Raw genomic sequence first — 27,125 nt, 5'->3', positions numbered from 1 at the left:
TGGATGAGAACTTGGATGAGGTGACAACGCTCACCCACCAACTGTTGCTGCTGTGTCACCGAACAACCACTCCAAGCTCCGCCCACATCCATTTGAATTGACCGCACATTGATGAATTCTCAGGAGCTTAGTGATATGATAAAAAAGCTTCGCTCAGTCCCTCTCACCCATATTACCCAGGCAATGGCAGATTGGTGGACATGTCAATGGCGAACCTTCCAGTTCAGACGAGGACAGCTTGCTCACACACAATTCATTTTTGAGAATTTCTGAAGAATTTTAGGGAGGGGGCACTTTAAAAAAAGAATATCACTGAGCTCAGGGGTCTGCTTTAAGAAAATATTTTTTTAGTATTTAACAAAATCTTGTTACTGTTAAATAACATAATTCCTCCGTCTCCTAGATTGTAAGCTCTTTGGGACAGTGTCCTCTCCTCCTGTCTCACTGTCTGTCATTTGCAACCCCTATTTATTGTACAGCACTGTGTAATATGTTGGCGCTATATAAATCCTGTTTGATAATAATAACATTCTATCCATTCTAATGAACTAAGCAGCTTGTTATTCCAACAGTCATCAAGCATTTTGACCAAAACAATATAATAAAGTGCAACAAAGGACAAAATAAAAAATCACCTATATGCTGCACTCGGTCACTAGCATTACAAAGTAGGTCTTTGTTTTCACTCTTTTTATAACATTACTTGTTGATCTTACAAATTGCTGTTATTTTCCACTTTCTGTAATACGGTGACAACACTTTTCTTTCTGCAGCAAAATCAAACTGCAGCTTTATCACCATTAGATGTAGTTATAAATGTAAATGGGAGAGGTAAGTCCAGCCATACAGCAAATGTTTTTAGGTATTTACATACATTTTTGTTTTCTTTTTTGCAGAAAAAAAAGTTTAATCCCCAAGAATAAATGCTAACTGTTGTAACCACCCCATCTCTAGATTTATATAGTTTGTCCCAAACCCTTTAATGGTCCCTTTTTGCTTTAGATGTAATTGGAGAGAAAATATAAATATAGTGACTGGAAACATAGAAATTAATATACTGAATACAGGTATTACCACATTCAGTATAAAGAATACAAAATGTTCATTATAAATGATTACTAAAAGATATATCAGTATCCATAAAATACACGTTTATGAACGTTTTATAAAACATCTATCATCTCCAAGTTTAAAAATTGGTAATCTAAGCAAAAAGTACTAATTAAAGCATGAATATACAAACTCAATGAGGCAATGGTACGGCAAAAATGTTTACCTTTCATCATCATGAAAAACAAAAAATATACAATATTGCAAAAAGCCATGAATAACCTAAAAGAAGAAATTAAAACAATCTCTCAACATTTTGTAACCACAATTCAAATATATAATATAATAATACAACTGCTTAAAATATTGCATAAAACTTTCATCTAGCAGAATGAAATTATGAAGATAAAAATATAAAAGTGCAAACAATAACATCATGTAAGCAGCACTGAAGCAAAGAAAGGCTTATTTATAATCACAAAATCAATAAATAAGAAATATTATCCCCAGTAAAGACTAAACAAAAAAAAAACAAACAATAAAAAATAAAACACTTTTACAAGTTCGGTGAAATAAAAATACAGTCGACATGCACATTGAAACAAAACTAATTCAATTAATTAAAAAAGAAAAAAAAGATAAGAATCACCATTTTCAAAATGAAAAAAAAATTTTAATAGAATATTTTTAAAACTATATCTGATAAAGATACAATATATAGCAATAGAAATACTTTGCCATGTAGATAAATAAATAAGTAAAACTAAAATTATATAAACATATATAAAATGTTCTAATATAAATATTTTTAATTTCTATATAAATTGTTTTAATTACCCCAGGGTTTTAAAAATATCCTTTAGAGATGTTCCAAAAAAAATACCAAATAATAGAAAAATAATATCCATCACCTACAAGACATCCTGCAAAGGACGAGACAGTCACAGTGGCACAGACAAAAGCAATGAAATATCCACTCTCTGCTGACCATACTATAGAAAGCCTGCGAACAATCCTCAATGGAGCCTATTCATTCCCGGCGCTCATCTGCCCTACCGGACGCAGGCAGGTTACAAAGGAGAGTAACCAAATCCTTCACTACAGCCCAGGAGGGCATCTCGCTTCTTAAATATTTCATCACAAATTCCTAGCCTTCCAGCTAACCCATGAATGATACCCTGCAAAAAAAAAAAAAAATGCTCAGACACAGCCAGCCCCCTGGCAATGCCATACGACACCTGTGCTGTGGAATTATTGTAATGGAAAGTAAGTAGATATTAAAAGACCAATTAAACAGATTTATATAGCGCCAACATATTACGTAGCGCTGTACAGTAAAGAGGGGTTGCAAATGACAGACCGTGACACAGGAGGAGAGAACCCTGCCCCGAAGAGCTTACAATCTAGTAGGTGGGGGAATATCACACAATAGGAGAGGAGATATGAAATGGTGGGAAGTAGTGAGGGTTTCAAAAGACAGAAGGAGACGGATAGGTGAGGTTGAAGCGTTGGGTTTAAGGGTTCTTTTAAATGAGCAGAAAGTAGAGCAAGCCGAAAAGGACGAGGAAGACCATTCCAGAGAGTCGGGGTAACTCTAGAAAAGTCTTGGAGCTGTGCGTGTGATGAGGTTATGAGCGAGGAAGTCATTAGTAGGTCATTGGAGGAGCAAAGAGAGCGGCTAGGGGGGGATTATTCTATCGGGTCGGAAATGTAAGTGGGACAAGAACTGTGGAGGGATTTAAATGCAAAGTACAGGAACTTTAATTTGATTCTCAGGTGAAATGGAAGCCAATGAAGAGAACTGCAAAGAGAGGCAACAGAAGAGGAGCGGTGGAAGGATGGATGAGTCTGGCTGCAATGAGTACAGTTTACATAATCATCAAAAATCAATAAGTGAAACTTTGTTTTGCAAAGATAAATAAGAAGGAAGTAGCTCTGCAAGGTTCACCTCATCTCCAATACTGTCCCCTGATGATTCATCCGTGTATAGGCTTGTGGTGAATGATGGATGATATAATACAAACCCCACCCCCCTGGGGGTATATGACACCACAGCTGTCTGGGTTTACCATAGAATATTGCAAAGAATTGTGTAGCATCATTGATGTCTGCAGTATGCAATACAGCCACAGCTGGAAGAAGAGGCCATGGAGTGTCCAATGACCAACTAGAACAGGGCTCGGCAAACTTTTATGGCCACCAGGCCATTTCAGGGGTGGACGGGAGCACACCAGGTCGCACCCTAATGGCTCCTCCCAGCACCAGGGAAGGCCCCCTGATGTGAAATCCCTCTCCTACGTATGCATTGCGGAGGAGAGGGATTTACCTTCAGGGAGCTTTCCTTATTTACCACGATGGTGGAGGTATCAACACCGGCCCCGGTAAATAGGGGAGCAATAGCAAGGAGGCAGCACCGTAGCTCCGGTAGTTCCTAACACCCCCAGATTCGGCCGGATCGGCCAGGGGGTGATAGGCCGGAACGAACTACCGGCTAGGCTGTATCTGGCCTAAAGGCCGGAGTTTGCCGACCCCTGAACTAGAAGATCCCATCACTTTAGATTTGCAAATGGGATATTAAAATTTTGGTGTAGGAAATAGGAATGGGGTTTTTTAATTCCAGGTATCTTCCACAGCACCTTCTACTTCCTGTACTGAGATCCCATAAGTCTGGCACAGATGAGTTCTGCAGCCGCTCACCATGTGACTGGGTACAAAGTTACAGTCTGATCACTGGGAAGAATGAGATAATGCTTCCTCCTGCATGCAAGGGCAACATCTCAGCCTAGGCATGGTAACTAAAAAAAGAGCTTAACCTCCTGGGCGGTTATTTCTGGCCGGAGTTATATGTCTAAAAGCGGTACATTGTCTTTTATGAAAATGTTTTACATTGTAAGCCTCCTAGCCATAACTCACCGAAATATGTCCAAAAATTATTAAACTTTAAATAAACAAAATCTGTTAAAACAAGGGAGCATAAATAAATAAAAAATATGGAAACCTGTAATATAACTGTACAGTAGCATATATATATATATTATGATTGCTTTGTATTGGTCTCAACGTCACCGGGGAACGTCAGCGCACTTGCTGGGGTGCAGATCATACGAATAGGACGCGGCCAGAGGATGGCAGGACACTGGAAGATGCCGATGTGACCAGGTTAGTTTTTTTATTATATTTTTTTACCCACACTCAGGGTTACCACTATCAGCTGCTTTTTTTCACCCCAAGGACTTTTTTATAATAATGGAGGTTTTAAAAAATGATGCTGATGCTGTGCACTGTAACATGTCAGAAAAGTATTCAAGTGGAGCCGTAAGTTTTTAATACATTTATAAAGGCCACATTAGTGTCACTGTCTGTATTAGTCTGTCATTTGCAACCCAATTTTAAGGTGCAGCGCTGCGTAATATGTTGGCGCTATATAAATCCTGTTTATTATTATTATTGATAATAATAATAATAATAATAATAATGATTAGTGACATAGCGGTGAGCAAAATGAACCACACACAATACACAGTTGATGTGTGTAAAAAAACAAACGCTCTTTTAAAATTAAAAATGAATTGTCTAATTTCCCATCTGTCTTCTTTTCATTCTAATTCAGGAAGCCTCTGACCCTCTTATCTCAGCCGGGTGCAGCTGCTTACTCACTTCAAGGCTTACTAAACAGGTAATATTTCATGGCCTATAAAGACTCCTCATGTGATATCTGGCTGCAACTTGGAGATAAAGGTGCACTCTACTCCTGCATGAAAATGATGTACTCCCTATCTGTCTAGAAAAAGGAAATTAAACGCTTCACATATTCTTAACAAGCTGCACAATAAAGCCATCACTGACCTCCATAGCTTTTTTTAATGTGGCATTAATCATTCCTAAATATTGCAAATTGCAACACAAATTCTACACTCAGGTTTCAGTTAGTTTCTAGAAGTGTGAAAACACCTGCTGGTTGTTTACATTGAATGACTGGCAGCCTGCCAAGTATACTCTGAGACTGAAATATCTTAGGATAATATTTTATAAACAGTGTTGTGAATTTTTTGGATTAGATTTTTCCACAATGCTTATAGATACAGAGATAACTTGTTTTAAAGATTTTCTACTGCTTATTTAGAATATGTATATATGCAAGGGGTTTCATAACCTCTTCTCATATTCTTCCCTCTCTCTACTTCCTCATCTATATAATTCCTTCTCATCTCCTCTCTTTTATTCTCCCACCTGATCTCTTCCCATTTTCTTACTTTTTGCATCCTCCCTCCTCTTCTTATCTCCATTCCCTGTCTCATCTTCTGCATCCCCCCTTCCCATTCTCATCTTCTTCCCCTCTCTTCATCTCTTCCCCCCTCATCCTCCTTTCAACCCCCATTCATTTACAAAAATTCTCCCACATTCATCTCAATTACTTATTCTAATCTAATCCACCTCCTCATCTCCATTCATTGTCTTATCTTGTACCCCCCACTGCATAACCCTTTTTCATCTCCTCCGTCATTATCTCCATACCTTTCCTCATCTTAATTCCCCATTATACCCCGTCTGTTTTCCTGATCTCAATAACCTCCTCATCTTTAAAAAATTTTTTTTTATTTTCCCTTATCTCCATAACCCATCCTTGTGCACAGGAAAATAGGATCTCACAAGATTTTTTGGCAAAATCAGTAGGTATTTTTTGAACTTATGCAACAGATATAACAAAGTTACACGAGTTCAAAAAGAAGCCAATAAGAAAAAATCTGCACATTTTAAAATCATAGCTAAAACTACATAAAAAATGTACCATGTCTATTTATCCTTGGAAGCATTGCCAGAAAAGACAAGAAAATGGTGCCAAATTCACCAGAACAATTGTAATGAAGAAATCTTCGTAATTCCAAAAGAATACAAAATGGAAGAGGTGCTAGAAAGTACCCTACTCTATACATTTTTTTTGTTTCTTTTTAAATTTTAGATAGCTTTAAGGCAGGGGTCAACAAACTCCGGCCTTTAGGCCAGATACGGCTTAGCCGGTACTTCTTTCCGGCCTAACGCCTCCTGGCCGATCCGGCCTAATGGCGGCCAGCAACCTGCAGCCCCGGAGCTGCGGGTTGCTGACGGATCAGCCAGGGTGCGTTGGGAACTACCTGAGCCGGAGCCGCTGGTGCTCTGGAGCCGTCGGAGCTCCTGTGCCACCCCATTACAGTTGCTTCCCTATTTACTGCGGCCGACGTTGATACTTCCGCCAACGCAGTAAATAGGGAAAGCTCCCTGAAGGTGAATCCCTCTCCTCCGCAATGCATACAGAGGAGAGGGATTTCACTTCAGGGGATGTTCCCTGGCGGTGGGTGGAGCCATTAGGGCGGGCCCAGCCTAGTGTGCTTCCGCCCACCCCATAAATGACCTAGTGGCCATAAAACTTTGCCAACCCCTGCTTTAAGGTTTCCATCTACAGCCCACAGGCACAGAGTGGCCATGCCAAAACGCAATGGAAATAGCAAGAAAGCACTGTCATCTTCAACACACAGATTTAAAAACTACCACTGAAAACTACTTTTAAATACCAATAACACATTGAGATTTTAGTAATTAGGTTTAGATCCACTACTATTGGCTCCAAAGTGCAGTCTTAGCAAAATCCAAAGAGATTTAGTTATTTCAAGATATTTGGCCAAACTCCATTTGGCACCAAGTCCTTTTCGGTTTCCAATACTCGAAGCTACTGTGCTCTTCCTCTATACAAAGTGTTTAGCCCAGCATTAAAACTTTGGATTCTTGCTTCCTGCCAACCAATAATAGCACATAAGATGCTACAACAACAGTGCAACAACTCATCTAGAAATACAGCTGACATCAGGAGGCCCATTCTTAATCAGGACATTTCATCACATATCTTACTATGGTGATCAAGATATACTATGTCAGGTACTGTGTCTTGCTGTATAAATAAAATTAGGCAAACTACGATTTATTTTTAGATTCCGATGCAAAAAAGATTTAAAGGGCAATTTTAAGGAAACCAGAAAAAACACAAACGAAAGACAGCAATTGAATGGGAAATAAAAGATTTTAAAGGCAATGTGAATACAAAGTTCATCAAGACTGCATGCCACTTTCCTGCCTGAACCTAATCTGTGAACAAATGAAAGTCATTGGACTGGTGACACCAAAATCCAGAGCAATGATGTATAGCGAATAAGGAGAGAGAGAAAGATAGTTTGCCGCAAAGTTTGTTTAGATCAAAAACGAAACATAATTTTAATAGAAATTTGTTATGCCTAAGTCTAACAGAGAACCACTATGCTATGTTCAAAATTAGACGGAGGTCTCCTATACAGTATTTGTACATATTGTTCCCCATGTTAAGGAATGCACATGGTTTTAGACAAGTACATCCAACAATTATCTCATATCCCGACACGTTTCGCTCGTTTGAGCTTTCTCAGGGGATTGCTTGAGACTGTATACTGTATCAAAGATAATATGTGGAAGACAAATCTTACCATTTAAATCTATTGAGATCTCCAACAATATCATATACGGTAATTTGTAAGCACTTACTTGTTTATTTATTATTGTTACATATTATAGTGAAGTGGTTCTCTGTTAGACTTAGATATAACAGTTTGCTAATAAAATTATGCTTTGTTTTTGATCTAAACAAACTTTGCTACAAGCCCATCTTTCTCTCTCTCCTTATTGAATATATCTAACTAATATGGGCGAGGTAAGTGCTAACAAACTATAATCTGTGACTTTGGGGATAGTTTTAAAACTATTAAGCAATGATATATACCTTATGCCAAAGAAAGTGAATGAAGACAGGAAGAAAATGAAAGAGACTTAGGGGGGAAAGGGAGTACCAAGAGGCAAAATCAGATGAGAAAAAAAACATTATTTCATGATATGTTAGTTTATGATACATGTGTAGGGCCTTGGGTCAGATGCCAACGTTAACCAGATGCCATTCCCCAATCTAACGCCATACTCTTCACCTTTGGACCAGTCCCCACTCAGAATCAGGAGGCTAGTTGTGCCACCCCAGTACTCTGTTGCCCCCAGGATTTGGGTATGCAAGGAATTGCCTCTGTCATACAACATTTGGCAAATGACCAGAAGCTTGCTAGGCAGACCGGTCCGCAGTGATAGCAGAGTAGCAAGAGTCCAAATCATAAGGCGTTAGCAATTCTGAAAACAGAGCCAGAGTCGTATATCAAAGACCGACCAGCCCAGGTGACAAATAGGTGGAAAGTAAAATGAAGAAAAGATCCGTAACAGGTATCTAACAGAAACATGCACACAGCAGGTGAAAACTATGGTGGGCAATGAGCGTCTGGTCCAAACTGGCAAGTGACTGACAGGCTGGGAGATTGTAGAATGAGAGGTATCACCAGGTGAGGTTGGCCGGCTCCTATACCTCCCATCTCCCAGTGCTCAGACATAGAAGGCAGCAAGGAAAGAATGGCTACTTGCTGGAGGATTACAAGTAACAGGAAGACCGCAAAACTCAGGAGTGCACAGATCCCCCTTCGCAGGCATGTGCCACTCGGCACCGGTGGGTAACAAATCACCCATGGAGGTTATAGAAGCCACGCACTCCAGCCAGGATCCAGAGTGGCTGCTGTATGCCGCTGGATATAACCATGGGATTAAACATGGGGCAAGTACTGACAACTGGGTGTTGTACAAAACCATAGGCATCCAGTTAAGGTTCATGTTTGGTTTAACTGTGCAAGAAACAAAATACAAAACTTAGTCTATGTTCAGACAGGCGGAGCAGTTAATAAATGTAGAGTCCATCTAAGGGAGGTTGGCAGTGAGCGGTTTCAGAACCAACACCGTCCGCAACTAGGAGTCGCACGGGATTGCTTGTTCCTATCGTTGGTCCAAACCTGGCCTTTATCACTATCTACTAACAGAATGCAAACATTGTTCTTGGTGCAAATTTCTTGTGCCACAGAAAGAAACTTCATCCATGCAATTTCAAACCAAATCATCTGAATGGACAGCGAATGAAACAGCAAGATAAAAATAGGCTTTTATGGCTTTCACAAACACTCCGCGGCTAGTCAATGTATTAATTAATATTCATTACAGTTACAATATAACGTTTCAGTGACATACGAAACTCTCAAAACCTTTTTATTTTTTTCCTCCAGCTACACTCGCTTCAAGGCCTCGCAGAGCCTTCAATAAGATCACTTGTCCCATGCATTAATAAAGAAACGCATTTCACAGTCATGAATCTCACTCAAAAATAAACCCCAGATTGAGTTACTGAAACGGCACCATCTTTTATGGAGGGATGTTCTGTAAACACAACGGGAAAGGAGGGGGCAGGGTGAGAAGAGACTCTGGGCATCTTAGTGTTACAAATGTGCATTGACAGGGTCCCCACCAAGAGCGTAACTCTGGGCTCATGTACGCGGCAAGGGACTCAGAAGCAAGTCAAGTCAGGTTTGCTTTCAGGCGATTCTGATTTTCTCTGACTTGCTTCTGATTTGTGCAGTTTTGTCTTTGAGCTGTTGAAGGGGTTACATTATTTAGCCAACAGTTTGTGGACACCTTACCATTACCATGTTGATGGGATCTATATGACGTTCATGAGATCAAGCTCCAAATATCGCAATCTCTATGGACAAACATTAGAACACACAAGACTGTAATTAATAAATCAGTGGATTCAGGTAATGGTAAAATGTCAAATTTTGGGAAAACCGGTATCCTTGCATGAATTGAGCCTTGTGGTCACAGTATGGTGAAGGCACATCTCTCTTCCGCCATGACCCAACGCCAACTTCAAGGATATGGTTTGATGAGTTTATCTGGGCAATGGTTTATCTTGAGTTCTTTTATACCAAAGACCTGGCCACAACCCTACTGAACATTGCAATTGAAATGGAACGCCAGTTGTGAGCCCAATCTTCTCATCCAACATGACCTCATATATGTTCATTTGGCTGAATGAGCACCAAATCCCAGAGACACCCTCCAGATTTTTTTGTAAAGGCCTGCTATAGCTTTAGGATGGAATAAGGCTGCTGAGACATTTTCAAATGAATGGTCAATAGGATGCCCAGCAATGCCATACAGGTGTGACTGTAAGGTGTTCACAAAAGGTTGGCCATATCTGCCTTCATGCTATATTGCATATTGAAATGCCCATGTATGTGAGCCCATAGCAAAATCCTTGCCATAGCCCCACCACCCATTCTTCATCTCAAAAGGACACTGAAAATGGAAGGATACAATCAGACAGCATTTCAATATTTGCATGGGTACATACGGTACATAGGAATGCCATTATTGTGGTTTTTAAAAAAGGGTCAACACCCCCAGATATTGTAAGGGAATCATGGGTATTAGGATAATACATGAATAACAATGGATGGGTATTAGGACCTGACCCGATAGCCAATGCTCCGCCTGATATCCCACCATAGCCCCCTGCTTCTGGCTTCTTCCTCCAATGCCAAAAACCCGTAAGAGCAGATCTTGCAAGGCTGAATGCACGTTCTGAACCCAGATGGTCCACATAGCTACCCTAAATCTGTACTTGGAGACAATGGGCCTGATTTATTCAAGATTTCCAAGACTAGATAGACCATCATGGAAGAACCAGCAAATCTGGAATGGATCTAGACAGGATTGAAAATATTTGCCAAATAACAGCAAATTTTTTTTTAAGAAATCCATTCTGTGTTTGCTGGATCACCCAGGTTCTCCTATGACACTTTATGTTCTCCAGTCTTGGAGAGATTTATTAACACAGGCCCAATGTTTCATTTCAGGAGAGCTGCGTGACACTTTAGGGGCTGCTGTAAAACATTTTCTCTACCTTGGGGTAGCTATGTAGAGAACTCTGCCGGCCTCCCTTCATTGAAAAGAGAATGATAGAGACCCAGTTATGATATCACAAGACCTGCGAAAAGCCATTAGAATGTTATAATCGGGGAAGGCATAATTTAAGCAAAATATAATAATAATAAAGTTAGTAGGTATACATTAGATTTTGGTGGCTGGGTTTACATGTACATTTTAAATTTCAAGGACTTTAGGGGTTCATTACTTTTTTTTCTTTTGCTAACTACCGGAACGAACCACATTCAGAATAAAATGAAATTTTAATGACAATAAATTTTCCGTTGCACATAATACAGCCGTTCAGGATGACATGTCATTTTCACAAGCTTTTCATTTTCCCTTTTCTCTCCCCGGTGGCTGTAATTAAACAAGGAGCCTCCTTCCAAGGATCCCTCTCAGAATTACAAGCGTCTATTTCTGCTTTACTCACATCACCGGCAAATATTTTTAACACATGCTTACGACGAGCTCATCCAATTTTTTTTTTTTTAGTACCTCGGGCCATTGCTGATCAAAATCCTAATTTAATTTATGCTAAAGAAAAGGGTCGGCTTGATTTCAATTACAGGTTTCTGCATGATGGAGATGTACATGAAATGAGGTCATAAATTCTAGGCTGGGATTTCATTTAAGTTGTCATTTTTTTTATTAATAATTGAAATTTTTATTATTATGATCAATACACAAACAAGATAATCTGCATTGATGGAAAACATTCTACACACATTGCTGTATAATGATAACACGTTATTACCTTCATGGAATAATTATCATTTGTGTAGATGTTATCTGACATTTGATATGTAAAGGACCGTGTAATAAATGATTGCTTTTATCTTTATAATATTAATATTTATAAAGGCAAATTATACACATTGCTCTATAACAGCACAATAATAATTATTAATATATCAATTGAATATCAATAATAATTGAAATGTTATTGGATGCTTGGTTTTGCCAAAGCACTGTCTTTTAAAGAATTGTTTTTTCTCTTTCTAATAATAATAATAATAATAATAATAATAATAATAATAAAAACAATAGTAATTATAATAATATATTATTATAAATATAATAATAATGAATATAAATAATAGTAATTGTAATAATATAAAATTATAAAATTATATTAATAATCTGTTAAAATTATATTAATAATCAGTACTGCAGATCCCCTGTAGCCATTTCCCATCCACATACACCCCAGGCATGGCTGCATGCCATATTTCAGGGCGACCTCCTGATGGTGAAAACAATAGGCCGAGCCTGCAAAACATGTTTTCAAAGGGCCACTTGTAGTCTCCATTAGAAGCTAGTGTGCAGAATGACAACACAGAAGCACAAGTGGTAGACAGGGACGGAAATTCGCCATTCTGTGAAAAAGGTCAACCTGGCAGAATTATTGTAATGAAATCTGTAGATTTATTAATATTAAATATTACTTTGAAAATTACAGTTATGTGGTAAAGCTTCATAGGATTTTAGTGGTTGGGGGTCGCTTTACTCTTTTATTAGGTACAGTATAGCATTATGGGTCTGATTTAATAACGCTCTCCAAGACTGGAGAAGATGGAACATCATGGGATAACCTGGGTGATCCAGCAAACCTATTAGTTGCTAATAGCTCTTATTAGCAACTAACAGGTTTTTATTAGCTAATAGTTAGCATATGTTTGCAGATCCATTTCAAGTTTGCTGGATTAACCAGGTTCTCCGATGATAGATATTCTCTAGTCTAGTCCCTATTTAATGTACACCGCTGTGTAATATGTTGGCGCTATATAAATCCTGTTTATTAATAAAAATAATAATAATAATAATAATAATAATCTAGTCTCTATCTAAAAATTTAAAATGTAATGCACATGTATAGGGCAAAGTGACAACACAGGAACATAGTTAGAAGATGGGAACAGAGAGTTGTCACCTTTTAAAAAAAGTACCTGAACAAGGACCTAATTATTTTAATGAAAGCTGCAGATTTAGAAATAACAATAATGAATATTAATATTATTAATAAATATTAGTTATATGATATGTTAAAGTTCAGAGAATGATTGGATTTACATCTAAGATGTAATAAGGTGACTTTGTACAGCGCTGCATAATATGTAGGCGATATATAAATACAGGTTGTTAAATAAATATATTTATCTATTCTTTAACACCTACTGAATTACTTTTGAAATAATATTATTATTATTATTATTATTATTATTAATAATAATATTCTGCTGCTAGAATTATTAATAATTTTTAAGATTTATTTATAAGCTTTATAGTATAGGTTCCAAATATACCTAACAATTAGGAACAACTGGGCTGCCATGCAGCGTAATACCATAATTAAATCAATTAAATGCCTGACAATTGTAATCAGATATCCGGAGATTGTTAATTAAACCTTCTTCATCTTCCTATGAAATGGCCAGTAAGACATTTTTTTAATAAAAGAGATATTTGTTCTATGGAGGATTTCATGGAAAGGATCCTCATACCTGCGGAGTTCTACAGATAGCACCTATGCTAAGTGCTAGTTATTGTCCTCTGAGGCTTTTGGGTTCCTCATAGGACGTTGTATGTGTACTGGGAAATATCTCCATGGGGATTATAATTGAAGGTTACAGAAATTACACTAATGATCGTCTCCTAAAATTATTTATAGCTATCTGTGAATGCTGAAAGCTGAAATGCTGTAATTTACATTTTTGTTTTAATTGAATTTCTATTGAAAATGAGTGAATTAACTTTTACTCCTGATTTATACATTTCCTAATGGAATCCAAAGCTGAAAATGTGTAAATTGTGGGTAAAAGTTGTGTGAATATGGTATAATGTGTATCCTGCAATCTAAATACACATTAGAGTGTCCTGCAGACTCTCATTTGGTTTTCTATGTGCTTTAAAGGACAAAGGGTGATCTTGCTGTGCAACCAAACCATTCACCTATACAGGTGTTAGTGCTGCTTCCATATACTATATTTGTTTTTGTATATCAGCCAAAAAAGTCCCCAAGCCTGTGGAAGCAATGTTATGATCTGGGGTGCCTGTGGGGGCAGTGTTATGAACTGGGGTGCCTGTGGGGGCAGTGTTATGACCTGGGGTGCCTGTGGGGGCAGTGTTATGAACTGGGGTGCCTGTGGGGGCAGTGTTATGAACTGGGGCGCCTGTGGGGGCAGTGTTATGAACTGGGGCGCCTGTGGGGGCAGTGTTATGATCTGGGGTGCCTGTGGGGGCAGTGCTATAAACTGGGGCGCTTGGTCGGGTATCATCAAAATGGTAAGAAACTTCCCCCATAGTGATGTCATGATGCCAGAACCTGCCCACTCCCCCATCGCAGGCTCTGACCACCAGAGTGGGTGGGTTGTGTCCAGAGACAACCTGCCCACTAAGCTGAGCCCATGTTCCATAATGGCGATATGGTCTGCCGTTCTGGCTGGTGCGCCCCCCCCCCCCCCCCACGAGAATGGCCAGAACTGCAAACCACCAAAATTTTCTTGCAGACCAGCGGTACCTGTGGGGGCAATATTATAATCTGGGGTACCTGTAGGGGCAATATTATGATCTGGGATGAATGTGGAGGCAGTGTTATAATCTGGGGTACCTGTATGGGCAGTGTTATGACCTGGGGTTCCTTCAGTCGATCAGATCTGGGTTCAGCAATGTTATGCACCCAAAAAATGAGGTCACCGAACTCCCTGAATATTCAGAATGGCCAATGTTTCCAACAATTAATTGATGCAAATAACAGCAGCCACAGAAGAGGCTTTGCATCATTGTTAACCCCAATTACACTAAATAAAAGAATACTACAAAAAATAATGATGAACTGTGCACATATACAATTTATCATATGGAAAAAATATATATTTTACAGAACATTTGAACTGATTTTGTTTGCAAAGAATGCCTATATTTATATATATATATATATATATATATATATATATATATATATATATATATATATATATATATATATATGGGGTTTGTTATATGAATGGATACTTACAGTTTAACCTGATTGTTGTCAAATTGACTCGTCTTCTAGTATTTGGCCCAGCATGGTGGCCTGGCATATTGTGGGCATTAGATTACCGTCGGAAGGCCACCATGAAAAAGTGCAGTTTGAAGAAACTTTTCCTTTGCTGCACACATTGGCCCACATGCAAGCATTACCCGGATAATTCATGAGACAGAAACAATGAACCATAACTTCCAAAGTCAATTCTACCGGAGAGTCACCAATCCCATCAACGTGAAGAGGCCCACATGGTAAAGTCCATTGAAACGGAGCCAGGAGATTAAAGCGGCACAAGGCTCCAAGGAGGTATTTTGGACAGAAAGGAATTGCTCCAATCAGAGCCGCTGGGACTGGAAAAGCAGCCAGGAGGCTGTTAGACCATATATGTATTGGACTAAGCAGGCTGGGGAAGCTGAAACAAGAGCTACGTTCTAGATCCCAGCTTGTCTCCCTATGACCAGCATCGTATGTCACTTGTCACTGTAAAAATACGGCACGCGGTCCTGATCTCCCGGGTGACAGGCAGCTGCAAATATTAAAGCTGAACTCCAGGCAAACCATGGCATAGGTGGGTGCTTAGCAGATAATTTGCACACTCGGCAATGTAATTTTGCAAATTTTGGTAAATATTGGCTTAATTTTGGTAAATATTTTGCAAAATTATATTGATGAGTATGCAAGTTATCTGTAAAGCACCCAAATATGTCAAGGAGGGAAGATCAGGGAGGCATGGTGGGGACATATCCCAAGTGGAAATATGTTTAAAAAGCTGTTCTTCTGTAAATCAAACTTAAAATATAATCAGGAAAATAATTTTTAAAGCCAAATGCAACATTTTCAAGTTGATTGCAAAGAACCCTAAATTTTAGTACATTCCCTAAAAATGGCTGGGGAAGGAGGGGTCAGGTGGATCTTTCATACACACATAGAACATAGCTGAAAGTTATTGAAATTGATATGATGAGTTGATCACCTGCTTAGTTCAATATTTCAATAATTGCCTGCCATATCCCCACAGTATTGTAGCAATTCAAAATATGCAAAAAATAGGGGACTTAATTGGCACATATATAACATCAAATAACAAAAACTTTTGTATTTTATTGGTGTTTTTTAATATTTTCCAAATAAAAAGTTCTTGTTATTTGATTTTATATATGTGCCGATAATAGAACATAGTCATTTGTTTGGGTAAAGTTTAAAAACATTATCAGATGAGACCTCTAGAATCTCCAAAATGAAGGACGGCATGCCAAGGAGAATTCCTTCTTTTCATTGATCAGACTGTAACCCACAAACAAATCCAAAGCATCGGTGGCTTAAAGATCTGCTTGTCCCTACTTTTGCTGGCCATAAAGATTTTCTGTGGTCAGCATTTGGTGATGCATGCTAAAGAGATTTGTTCTCTTTTCTTCAAAGAGAAAAGAAAGAAAATGCAACTCATCTTTTTTTAGGAAAAGCCCAACACACAAGGAAATCTTTTGGCAATGGCAAGCCTGATACGCAGGTGCTCAATACTGTTATCTACGAGGGGAAAGCTATAGCTTTCCTTTTAAGTCCAACCCAACTTCTTTGTGCGGGGGTGGGTCCTGAGCTCTGCAGAGAATGTCAGTATTGCAGTTATATATTGAGCTCAGTATGGCTTGGGTATGGTGAGCCAGAGGCTGATTCCGGAGACTTGGTCTCCCACAAAGTGGTTTGAATGATGCTAGATGTTGTTAAACCCAGAAACAGAACTGAACCCCGGCTAGTCATAAACCTGTAGTAAGATCTCTGGTTATGTTTGGTAAAAAGTGTCAATTGACATAAGCAAGCTACACGGCATCACAACATGGCGGTCCCAACTACACTACACCTGGGAGCTGCAAAAAGACATCAAAAGCTGCTGCAATTCAACCAACTAATGAGAGCAGAAAATAGGAAAGTATAAAACATCTTTTTGTTTACCTCCGTCTTGGGAATTCATGATATTGAGGGCAAATAGCATGGCGTTGGAGAAAGCGGTGGCCTCTTCCTTGCTGGCGAAGTTGAGGCCGTACACCTGGCGGGCGTCTCTCCATTGGTGAAAGGTTGGCGTAGCCTGGTTGTATTTCAGACCTTTCACAAGTGAATAGTTTATGACTACCTGAAAAGGAAAGAAATGTGATATTTTTACATAGCAGTAACAGCTGTTGCCCAAGGAAAGTTACACAGAAGAGAAGGAAAACATCTTGCTGTCATAGAATACATTGTTAGAGAAACTCAACACAAAACTGACTGCCATATACCACTCACAATGTTTGCATGTGCACTTATCCAACAACAAAGACAAAAAACTAACGGAATAGATATCAAGAGATTTCCATAGAGTAAGAAATCACAAACTTTCTAAACAAGGGTCCGTATAACGTATAACAGACTTTAGGGGGGATTGTGAATCTAGAAAATGCCATGGTGTAGGTTGAAGTTATCAAACTTGTTGGCAAGAATAAAAAAAATGCACCAAGGTTGCTGATCACTTGGAGTAAAGAAATTGCCTAGCACTTATGGTCAATGAGAGGGAGATAATGCCTCATTATTGGTATTAGTCGAATATTTTCTCATTTTTGGTGTCAGAGGGAGATAGGGCCCCATTGTTATTACCAGTGTGAAGAATAATTACACCACAATTGGTGTGGCCCATTGTTGGTGTCAATAGTAAAAAAATATGTCCCATGTCTGGTGTTAATTCGACATAATACATAAATGCAAAACTCCTTTTCAAACCCGGAAAACCTCAGCCGTCATGTGATGATAGTTTTGGAAGCTCTGTGCAGCTCAGCTGACCGACCCGGTGCTCATCCCTTACCTGGACGTCATGCCTAAAGGCTTCAGGACTCTGTAAGGGACCAAGGACTTCTTTGACAGCCAAATGGCTACATCCACATCACAAGAAGTGGCCTCATTGCAGACCAAGCCTTTCAACATTACAAACCAGGGCAATGGAGGACCTATGGCCCTGCCTGATATGTAACCAGTTCTTATTTTGGGTAACTAAAGCTTTTAGAAAGCATCTAAAATTAAAATATTGGTTCCAATTTGAAAAGCAGAGTTGGATCTGTCAAAGCTTTATGGCTAGGTCTACACTAGGGAGATTTTCTTTCTCCCTATTTTACGCAATGACTGCAGGAACCAGGACTCAAAAGACCCAATAATCATTCCTTATGTAAATCCAAGAAAAACGTTTAGGCTTTCAGAATATTTAAATCCCCCTAAAAGTAACTTAGGTAGTAAAATATATGTATGCATACAGCAACAAGACACATCTATTAGCTGTGAGATCTATCCCCAGGAGAATATTTCCCAGCACAAAGGCTTTTCAAGATGATGTCCAAGCTCTTTTGCAAAACCATAGACAAATCAGCAAGGTTAATGATCAACATTGTTGCAGGTAGGTTTGGGAACTAAGTGTAGCAGACAGGAAGTATATCAACCTTATTTCCTTTTGTAACCCAAATATATTTATTCAGCAGCTCAGAACTGGTAAAAACCACAGGGACCGGACACACACATCTATAGTCTGGACATGTCTTATTAAAAGTGGTCTTCATGAAATGAAAACTAGAAATGTTATTCATTTGAGGATGAAACACAGTATAATAAGCCACTGAAACAACAACAAAAATGAAGAGTGTGGTGCAAAAAGAGGCAAAAGGCACTAAAGGTGAATAAATTAAGCTTTGAATATTTGTCTCTAACTGAAGGAAGTTTGTCCAGCCAATGGCCCAAGGGTGGTACGTATATGATTGTCTACAGGCAATGGTGAAGCATGGTTCAAGTTCATTGTATGGCTGGTGCAGAATATAAGTAATAGTGATTAACAACAACCTTTCCACCGGGACATACAGGCAGATTCTTATCCATCTTGTTATACCATCAAGGAGGGGTCTAATCAGTCCTAACATGTAGGGCAACGACAAGTCAAAATCAGAACAATTGGTAGCAAAGTAAAGAACAAGAAACCCTGCTGGTGTGACCCTTATAGATCCTCGAACTCACAATCATTGGGCTAGTTTGGGATTATTTTACTTTAGGGGAGATATCAGGAGGAAGGAGCTAGACCATCTTTTCTCAACCAGGGGTCTGTGGAATGCTAGAGTTCCTCCAGAACTTGCTCTTTGAGCAATGAGCCATTTGTAGCTCTCGGGTCAGTTTAAATGACACCAATGATCTTTTTGGCTATCTGTAAGGATGAAATTCTTTCCAATGACCAGCAATGTAAGAGGAATTCTTCCCACTGACCACAACACTAATGTACTGTGATCTGTGGATATAGTAATTATAGAAGGGGTTCCCCAAAGACCTGACCATTATTTCAAGGGCTCAAGAAAGTCTTTTTAGATATATGTTTGTTAAAGAATTAGTTCCGAGTGATCTTGGATTACCATTTAATTTATGCTTTCCTTTCTATTTTTGTTCCCAGTATTTTCTTGGTAGTCCTTTGGTTAATAGAAACAATGTCTTTTTAAAGCATTCCCATTTTACTACACTTAGAAAAGTAGTTATTTATATAAATTTATTCACCAGAATAGTTTGAGATCTTTCAGATCTGCTACCAAGACTGCATTGATTTATATTGGCTCCTAAGGCACTTGAAGTTTAACAAAAACCCCATTTTCTTATGTGGGGTTTTAAGTCTGTACAGGGAAAGAAAGGGAGAACTTCCTGCCTGGGGTTTAGCCTGGTCTAGAAGCTGGTATTTTTAGCCACAAGTGGATAGGTGCACATAAAAAGACTTCCCTGAATACCAAAGAGAGAGAGAGAAACTTTGTAAATTATGGAACACTAACTTGAGAATGTTTCATGGAGCCCTTAAAGTTGAACTCTGGATAGAATAAATCTTACCGTACTTCAACCAGTCCTACCTTCCTCTTACCAGCCAGAAATAACACGACGGGAGCTATACTTATGGGTGGCTAGTAATCTATGCTCTGAAGAACTTATACATCCATCTCCATGCTTATGTTTCCACCTTCAAATCCTCCTGGCCAAATGAAGCCTGTGAAATGAAGTGTGTTCTATGAATGGTCAGGAGAAGATGGAGACCATGGTGCTAGGTTTACGAGACCAAAAAGAAGGATTTCTCATGGATAGAAGAAAGGATGCAATAAAAGACCGTATTTATGGGAAACAGTGAGGTGGGACTGGTTGAAGCAAAGGAAGTCTGTTCCATCCAGAGTTCTCTTTAGCTCCAGATTGAGGATATTTTTAACCCAGACCCATTAGGATGAGCTGAATGTTACTTTAGGCTTCTATCAGGTTTCCAGGAAGCCTCCTATGGACATAAAAGCCTACTAGCAACATAAAGAACCTAATTTATTAAAGCTCTCCAAGACTGGAGAAGATGGGAGAACCAGGATTGGAAATATTTACCAAGTGATAGCAATTATGAAATCCATTACAAGCTTGCTGGATCACCCAGGTCATCCCATAATAGTCTATCTTCTCTTGGAGAGCTTTAATAAATCAGACCTAAAGTAACAGCTAGAAATTCTATTGGGATCTGGGTTTGACATCTGCAAACTGGAGCTGAAGGGTTCTTTAATTAAAGGCTTCAAGAAGGCCTCACTTTTTAGACCAACATATACCAACTCATGTGTACTAGGCTGAATAATTCCTAATTATCACTTGGAACTTACTTGTTGATCTTGAAGTTTGACTCCGACTACTCGGAAGGTGTTGTTGGCAGTGTTATGGTAGATGTTGATTCGGCTGAACCCCTGCTGCCCGGGTTTGATAGGCACCCACTTCTTGCTGGTGTCATCGTAGATCATGACGGACGCCCGCGCCTGACAGATGCTCTGTTCGCTGAAAAAGTAAAGGGAGAGTAACGTTAGAAGAGGGGTTCATTCCAATGGGAATCAAACATGAAGAGATCAACAAAATGACCTCTTTGGGGTAACACCATTAAAGAGTCACCAATCTGCCAATTCCTGACCAGTGGAACAAAGAATTTCAAGAGTTTTCTAGCATGTCAAGTCACATACTGATCTCTGTATCGTACCAGGGATATAAGAAGCCAGCGAAACCCATGTGTGCTCACATAAATATTGAAATATTACTTCTATATGAAGCCGACCTGACAAGTAACAATACCAGAATCCAAAGTTGGCCACTGCAATTCTCAACTATTGACCATTCTTATAAGAAGATGGTAAAAGGTTAACAAGACCATATTTAATAAATAGTTAAATCACTGCCATTTAAAAACACATGCACCAGTTAATACACCTACAGTGAATGTCTGGTGAATGTCACGTTTACTCTATATGTCTCTGGTGTTTGATGAAAACAAAGCTTGTTATAACACACAATCACTCGGTAGTTGTATCCGATACAGGGTACGGTCATTGAATCATGAAAAGTTATGTACTGCCCTCTACTGGGAGCCTTTTGCCTTCAGGGTAATTCAGGCTTTACATAGAGCCCAATGTTGCAGTTCTGGATTTGAGTTGAAGTTGAATGCAACAGCATATTGGTCATTCAGTTCCACAAGTATCAAAGTGAATCAACATTTGATTACAATCCTACTGCTGAGATAGTTAAAAATAATAGAGCAAATTCTATCAAGGGTATGTTCAAACTAGCAGATTTGCCTTGATGGATCCTTTCATTATGCATTATTATTTTTGGGCAGCTGCTGCACACTTTTTTGGACACTACATGCAGCTTCTTTCAGGGGCAGTTTGCCCACCCTGCCACCTCCATAGATTTAAACTAGCGCCACTTGGTAACAGCCAAGTGGTAGGCTGTCACCTATCCTGGGTGCCTAATGTTAGACACCTGGGGCAGGTAATGGTGCAGTATCCATTAGTCTGAACCCTAGAATAGATTATTAACAAATAAGTGGCCAAATGGTCAATTCTCCAGACCTTATCCATGGAAAGAGCTGGGGAACTGTTACTTTTTTTAAGATTTTTACATGTTAAACTTTAATACAACTACTAGCGTCAAACATTGAGCCAGATTTATTAAAGCTCTCCAAGACTGGAGAGGATCCACTTTTTTCAGTGAAGCTGGGTGACAAAGCAAACCTGGAATGAGACTGGTAAAGTATTGAAAACATTTGTAACAATTTGCAAATGGTTTTTAAGAAATCCATTCCAGGTTTGCTGGATCATCCAGCTTTACTGATGAAAGTGTATCCTCTCCAGTCTTGGAGAGCTTTAATAAATCAGTGAAATGATCTCACATGCAATATTCAGAGGATACAAAAAGCTCTATTCACCAAACTATTTTGTTAGCTGCATTGGTCTTCTTCATCATCCATGTGATGGTGTACCTGTGTCTGTGCACAAGTGTTACTGTATTAGTGGCCAGCCAATTGATTTTGTGCCAGGAGTTGGGGACATGTCAATGGCGGTGGTGGCATAGTGATTGGAGACTGTACTGGTCATTGCTATAGAAAGCCTCAGTGGGAAGCAAGTGTGCCACAATTATTATTATTACACAGTGTTTATATAGTGCCATCATATTACACAGCGCTGTACAAAGTCCATAGTCATGTCACTAACTGTCCCTCAAAGGAGCTGACAATCTAATGTCCCTACTATAGTCATATGTCATTAACGTAGTCCAAGGTCAATTTTGAGGGGAAGCCAATTACCCTTACTGCATGTTTTTAGGATGTGAGAGGAAACGGGAGGAAACCCACACAGACACGGGGAGAACCTGCAAACTCCATGCAGATAGTGTCCTGGCTAAGATTTGAACCTGGGACCAAGGCCAGAGTGCTAACCACTGAGCCACCGTGCTGCCCCAATGTGCATGTAAGCAGTGCCCACTCCCTAGTTGCACTTATAGAAGCGGCAGTGGATGGTCCCTATTCCAGGACAGTTCTTTTTAAGTGATGAGGTGTGGGCACTGTTCTGCCAGCACTTCTTTAAGCCCAGCCTAGTGTGTTGATGGGGGTTTGCCCTTGGCACACTGAGCAGGTAAGAAATGAAGAACATTTGGCATCATTTGCCTTAGAAGAGGAACGGCTCTGGAGTCTACATGGAACAGCACCAAGGAGGAACTAAATATTGCATCGAAAGTGTATTTGTTTTTATTTTAAGTACACTGGGCAATTTATTAAAAAAAAAAAAAAATAAAATGATGAAGTTGGGTTGTAAGTACTTCCACATGTGAGTCATCAGACCCTGAAAAGAACATTTTTTCTCAACAGATTATTGTTTATCTGAATCTACACGTTTTGAAGCAAACTACGACTAATTAAATCTCTGTAAGGGTGGAATTTACATTTCAACACATCCCGGCGTTTAGTTCAGCATAGGAAGAAACTTTCTCACTGCTGAAATCTTGCTGAAAGGCCACTTTCTGCTCCTCCCAGCTCTGCTCTATTTTTGAGCTGATGGCTCCGGGTATTTTTTTCATATGTTTTTCTTCTGCAGTGAAAGCTCACTTTGTGATGCAGTGTTCTCCTGTCTTTCCTCTACTCTTTCCATGCCAGGGGTCAGTGCCAGCGGGCAAACACACACACCTAGTGCCCGCCCAGAGCCAGACCGCAGTCTCCAGCTTATTTCCAGAAGTCTTACACTACTTCCAGCAAATGTTCATAAGATATATTTGGGTTGAGGCTGAACTCCAGGCAATAAGCTTAATATAAAAATGTAATATATACATATAGGGCCTGCCAAAGGATTTCTAAGTCTGTCCAAGCAGAACCATGCAAATGCCCAGTGCAGCAGAAGTTGCAGTTTAAGCAAGAAAACAGCGTGCTGATTGGCCAATGAAGGAGCAACACAATAACTTACTAAAAAACACAAGTCACTTGAAAAGCATTGATTTCAACAATACATTCCTACATATATAAATATAGTATTTAAATTCCTATAAGCCATACGTACATTTATTGTACTTAATGCAGTTTTCTATCTGCTGGGTGCCACTATCTTGATTTGCACTTAATCAACATTCTACAATATTTACCTTAACTCCTCCTATAGATACTATATAAAAAGGAGGGGGGAAGGAGCTAGGCCAGCACGGAGAAAAATTAGACATTCCCAGAACAGAGTTCAATGATATACAAAAAGGGAGAGGGATATGCTAGGAAACTGACTCTTCCAGGAGCGGTCAAATTGTTAAAAAAGTTTAGAGGCACATTTCAAATGAATAAATAATTAATGATAGTAAAAAAAACACTACAACTAAAACATTCGAAAACTTGATTTTTCTATGCTTTAACCTGCAAATTGTTAAGCTAGGGGGGGGGGGGGTCAAGTAATAAATAATGAGTCTCCATCACCCCTTTAAAAACACATAACAAGTTATTTGAGAGGGTAGGTTTTATGGCCTTTTTTATTAAAAAAAAATTGTTCAGCTCTGTTAACCCATTTAGGAGATTTTCCCTCCCATTTTGCCTATGATGCCTGTACAAGAATTTGGGATTGGAAGGTCACCAGGGCACACAGTCCTGTCCTGACCGAAATAAAAAAAGCACCAATTAAACCCTAGAGGACACACCCCTTTGGTATGCAGGTAAAGGGCACACCTGTGCCACGCCCCTAATGACATAGATCACCAAAAATGAATCTTCAGAAAATGATTGGTTAAAAAGTTACAAATACAAGCTGGACAAAAAAAAAAAACTTTCTTGTGTTTGAATTTTAGCAACAACAAAAAAGTTTTATTTCTATTCTCTTCTTCCCAAAACAAAATAAAAAAAAAAAGTTTCATATGGTTTTAAAAGAAAAATCACTGGATTAAAACTGACTCAAAATCATTATAACTGATTAGATAAGCAGGGGCACTCTGACCCCGTGAGAAGCACCACGGGGTATTCGTGTTACTCCGGCTTAGAAGTTTTGGAGGGCGGCCCATAAGTAAGCAGCAACCAAGGACATTTGGAGAACGGCCTTGGCAAAGCTGCCAGCGCTACTGTACTGCAGTCACTTGGCATTGGCACAAAATGTTCAGCATTAATTTACAGGGAAAAAAGGTTGTAAAATCCATTCACATGTCCTAGCAGATGTTATAACTGGCAGCAGAACCCAGACAACTGCAGAACCAATCATTCCTATTAGAAAGCAAATGATTGATCTGAGATCTGGGAAATTCTGATGAATCCAAGGATATCAAATTGGCTGAATATGTGAAAAATGAATGTTTTGTAGAGCCAGTTCATTTATTCAGGATTTATGAGCGCTTCTGATCTCTTAATCTTCACACGTATACTTCAGCAAATTTGCAATTCTCTAATTAAAAAAGAATCAACAAATTTGCCGAATTAGCAAACTGATTTTCCCATCGCTAAAAAGGATTGATAATTATATAGCAAAGGGCTGTGCTGGATCTCTGCATGGTGATCACTGCTTCCATACATTGGGCAGGTGTCCTTATGTGCAGAATCCTGGCAGGGGATGGGCTTTTCTATGAAAAGTTGTGGCCACTTTCTAAAAAAAAAAAAGAATTCACTTTTTATTGTAATGCACAAGGAATGCCTTTGGCAGAATAAAACTCAAATGAGCATGTCTGGTTTAGCAAGCCATATGTTGATTTGCTTTCTTATGACATCCAATGCCTAGAACACTTAGATGATGTTGTTGAATTACAATTATTGTGGGTATTTCACATCAGTAAAGCCTGCAGAACATTTGTTTTGCAACTGAAAAGCCCCTATCTTGTGATAGATATGAGGATCAGCAAGTCCGAGCAGCGGTGGGTGCAGGAAGTGAGGCCAATATATATAGTTTACATTACATATATCTAAAAATAATAAAATGACTACAGTAAATATATATTGAGGTGACCCACAACAGTCATCTCACAATAAACAGATCAGCAGGTGGTCTGTTCGAATTGGTTACCAATAATTACCGCACAGTGCTTTAAGAAATAACTTGTGACGCGTTCATCAGAAAACTCACCTTACTAAACCACCAAACTGTCGCCTGTACAGAAACCAAAACCACATTTCCTGTCTAAAAAGTCACAACTATAACAAATTTGAATTCATTGTAATGAGAGACTTGTGTCCTCAGTGTCCTTTTTGTTGTACTTTTTTTCCCTCTCCTCGCCTTCTGAAAAGTTTGGGCATTCTCGGTGTCCCTGAGCAAGGATGACATGCGGTAACCCCATAACAGTCAGTAGGATTTTGGGCAGAGAGAACAATTTGTTCTGATTGGGTCATGCAGGTGACTGCAGGTTATACAATGTTCTTTGCTGTGATAAAGAGACAGTCACTTTGTTTACTTGGGGAAAATTGTGTAAAATGAACCCCCTAGCCAGTGGATGCCACTTGGACATGGCCGGTGTGTAGATCTGGAAATGCAATGCAGGGATGGAGGAAGATCCTCATAATAGGAACAGCAGGTGTACAGACCCAAAAACTAAGTGCAGGAATGATGAGGAACAAGCAAAATGGGCACAGCAGGTGAGCAGACCTAAGCATTCAGCACAAGGATGGTGGGAACCACTCATAATGGGCACTGCTGGTGAGCTGAGCTAATAATTCAGTACAAGGTTGGTTGAAATGGTAATAATGGGCACAGCAGGTAATCAGAAACTCAGTGCAGGAATGATGGGGAACACTCATGATGGGCCCAGCAGGTGAGCAGACCCAGGAACCCCTTTCAAGGATGGTACAAGCCCCTCGTAATGGGCACAGCAGGTAAGTATACATAGGTCAGAGCCTTCCATTATGACCACAGCAGATGAGCAGGCCTAGGAACTGATCACATGAATGGCGGGGACTACTCATAATTGGGCACAGCAGGTGAGCAGACCCCGGAACCCAACTAGGATGGTGGGAGCCCATTATGTTGGGTGGAAAGACCTCATAATGGGCATAGCAGGTTTGTATATCTGAGAACTCAGCATAGGAATGGTCAAAGCCCTCCATTATAGGCACAGTAGGTGAACAGACTTAAGAATTCAGCACAAGGATTATGGGAAATCTCATACTGGGCAGAACATGTATTCAAAAACAGAAACTAAACTCAGGACTGGTGGGAGCCCTTCATAATGTGCACAGCAGCTGTGTATAACCAGGAACTGATCATAGGAATAGTCAGAGCCCTCCATAATGGGTATGGGTAGCCTGGTGGAGGACCCTCATATTGGGCACACCAGGTGTAAAGACCCAGGGACTGAGCACGGGGATGATAGGAGACCCTCATATTGGGCACACCAGGTGTAAAGACCCAGGGACTGAGCACAGGATGATAGGAGACCCTCA

The 27,125-nt window shown here is 39.4% G+C and overlaps 1 protein-coding gene across 14 annotated transcripts in view; it reads right to left on the bottom strand.

The window, feature by feature from the left end:
• EVL (Enah/Vasp-like) overlaps positions 1-27,125 on the bottom strand; it is a 92,169-nt gene that overhangs the window by 29,872 nt on the left and 35,172 nt on the right. For all 14 annotated transcript variants that reach the window (XM_072428812.1, XM_072428811.1, XM_072428806.1 and 11 more), the window contains exons 2-3: positions 20,584-20,752; positions 16,874-17,051 (exon numbers count right to left, since the gene is read on the bottom strand). In XM_072428812.1, coding sequence (XP_072284913.1) covers positions 16,874-17,051; positions 20,584-20,752 — 347 coding nt within the window. The remainder of the gene's footprint in view (positions 1-16,873; positions 17,052-20,583; positions 20,753-27,125) is intronic.

This window comes from Pyxicephalus adspersus, chromosome 12 (assembly GCF_032062135.1).
Source record: "Pyxicephalus adspersus chromosome 12, UCB_Pads_2.0, whole genome shotgun sequence".
NCBI lineage: Eukaryota > Metazoa > Chordata > Amphibia > Anura > Pyxicephalidae > Pyxicephalus > Pyxicephalus adspersus.
The sequence above is the reverse complement of the archived record's forward strand: the minus strand, read 5'-3'. Positions and strand labels throughout refer to the sequence as shown.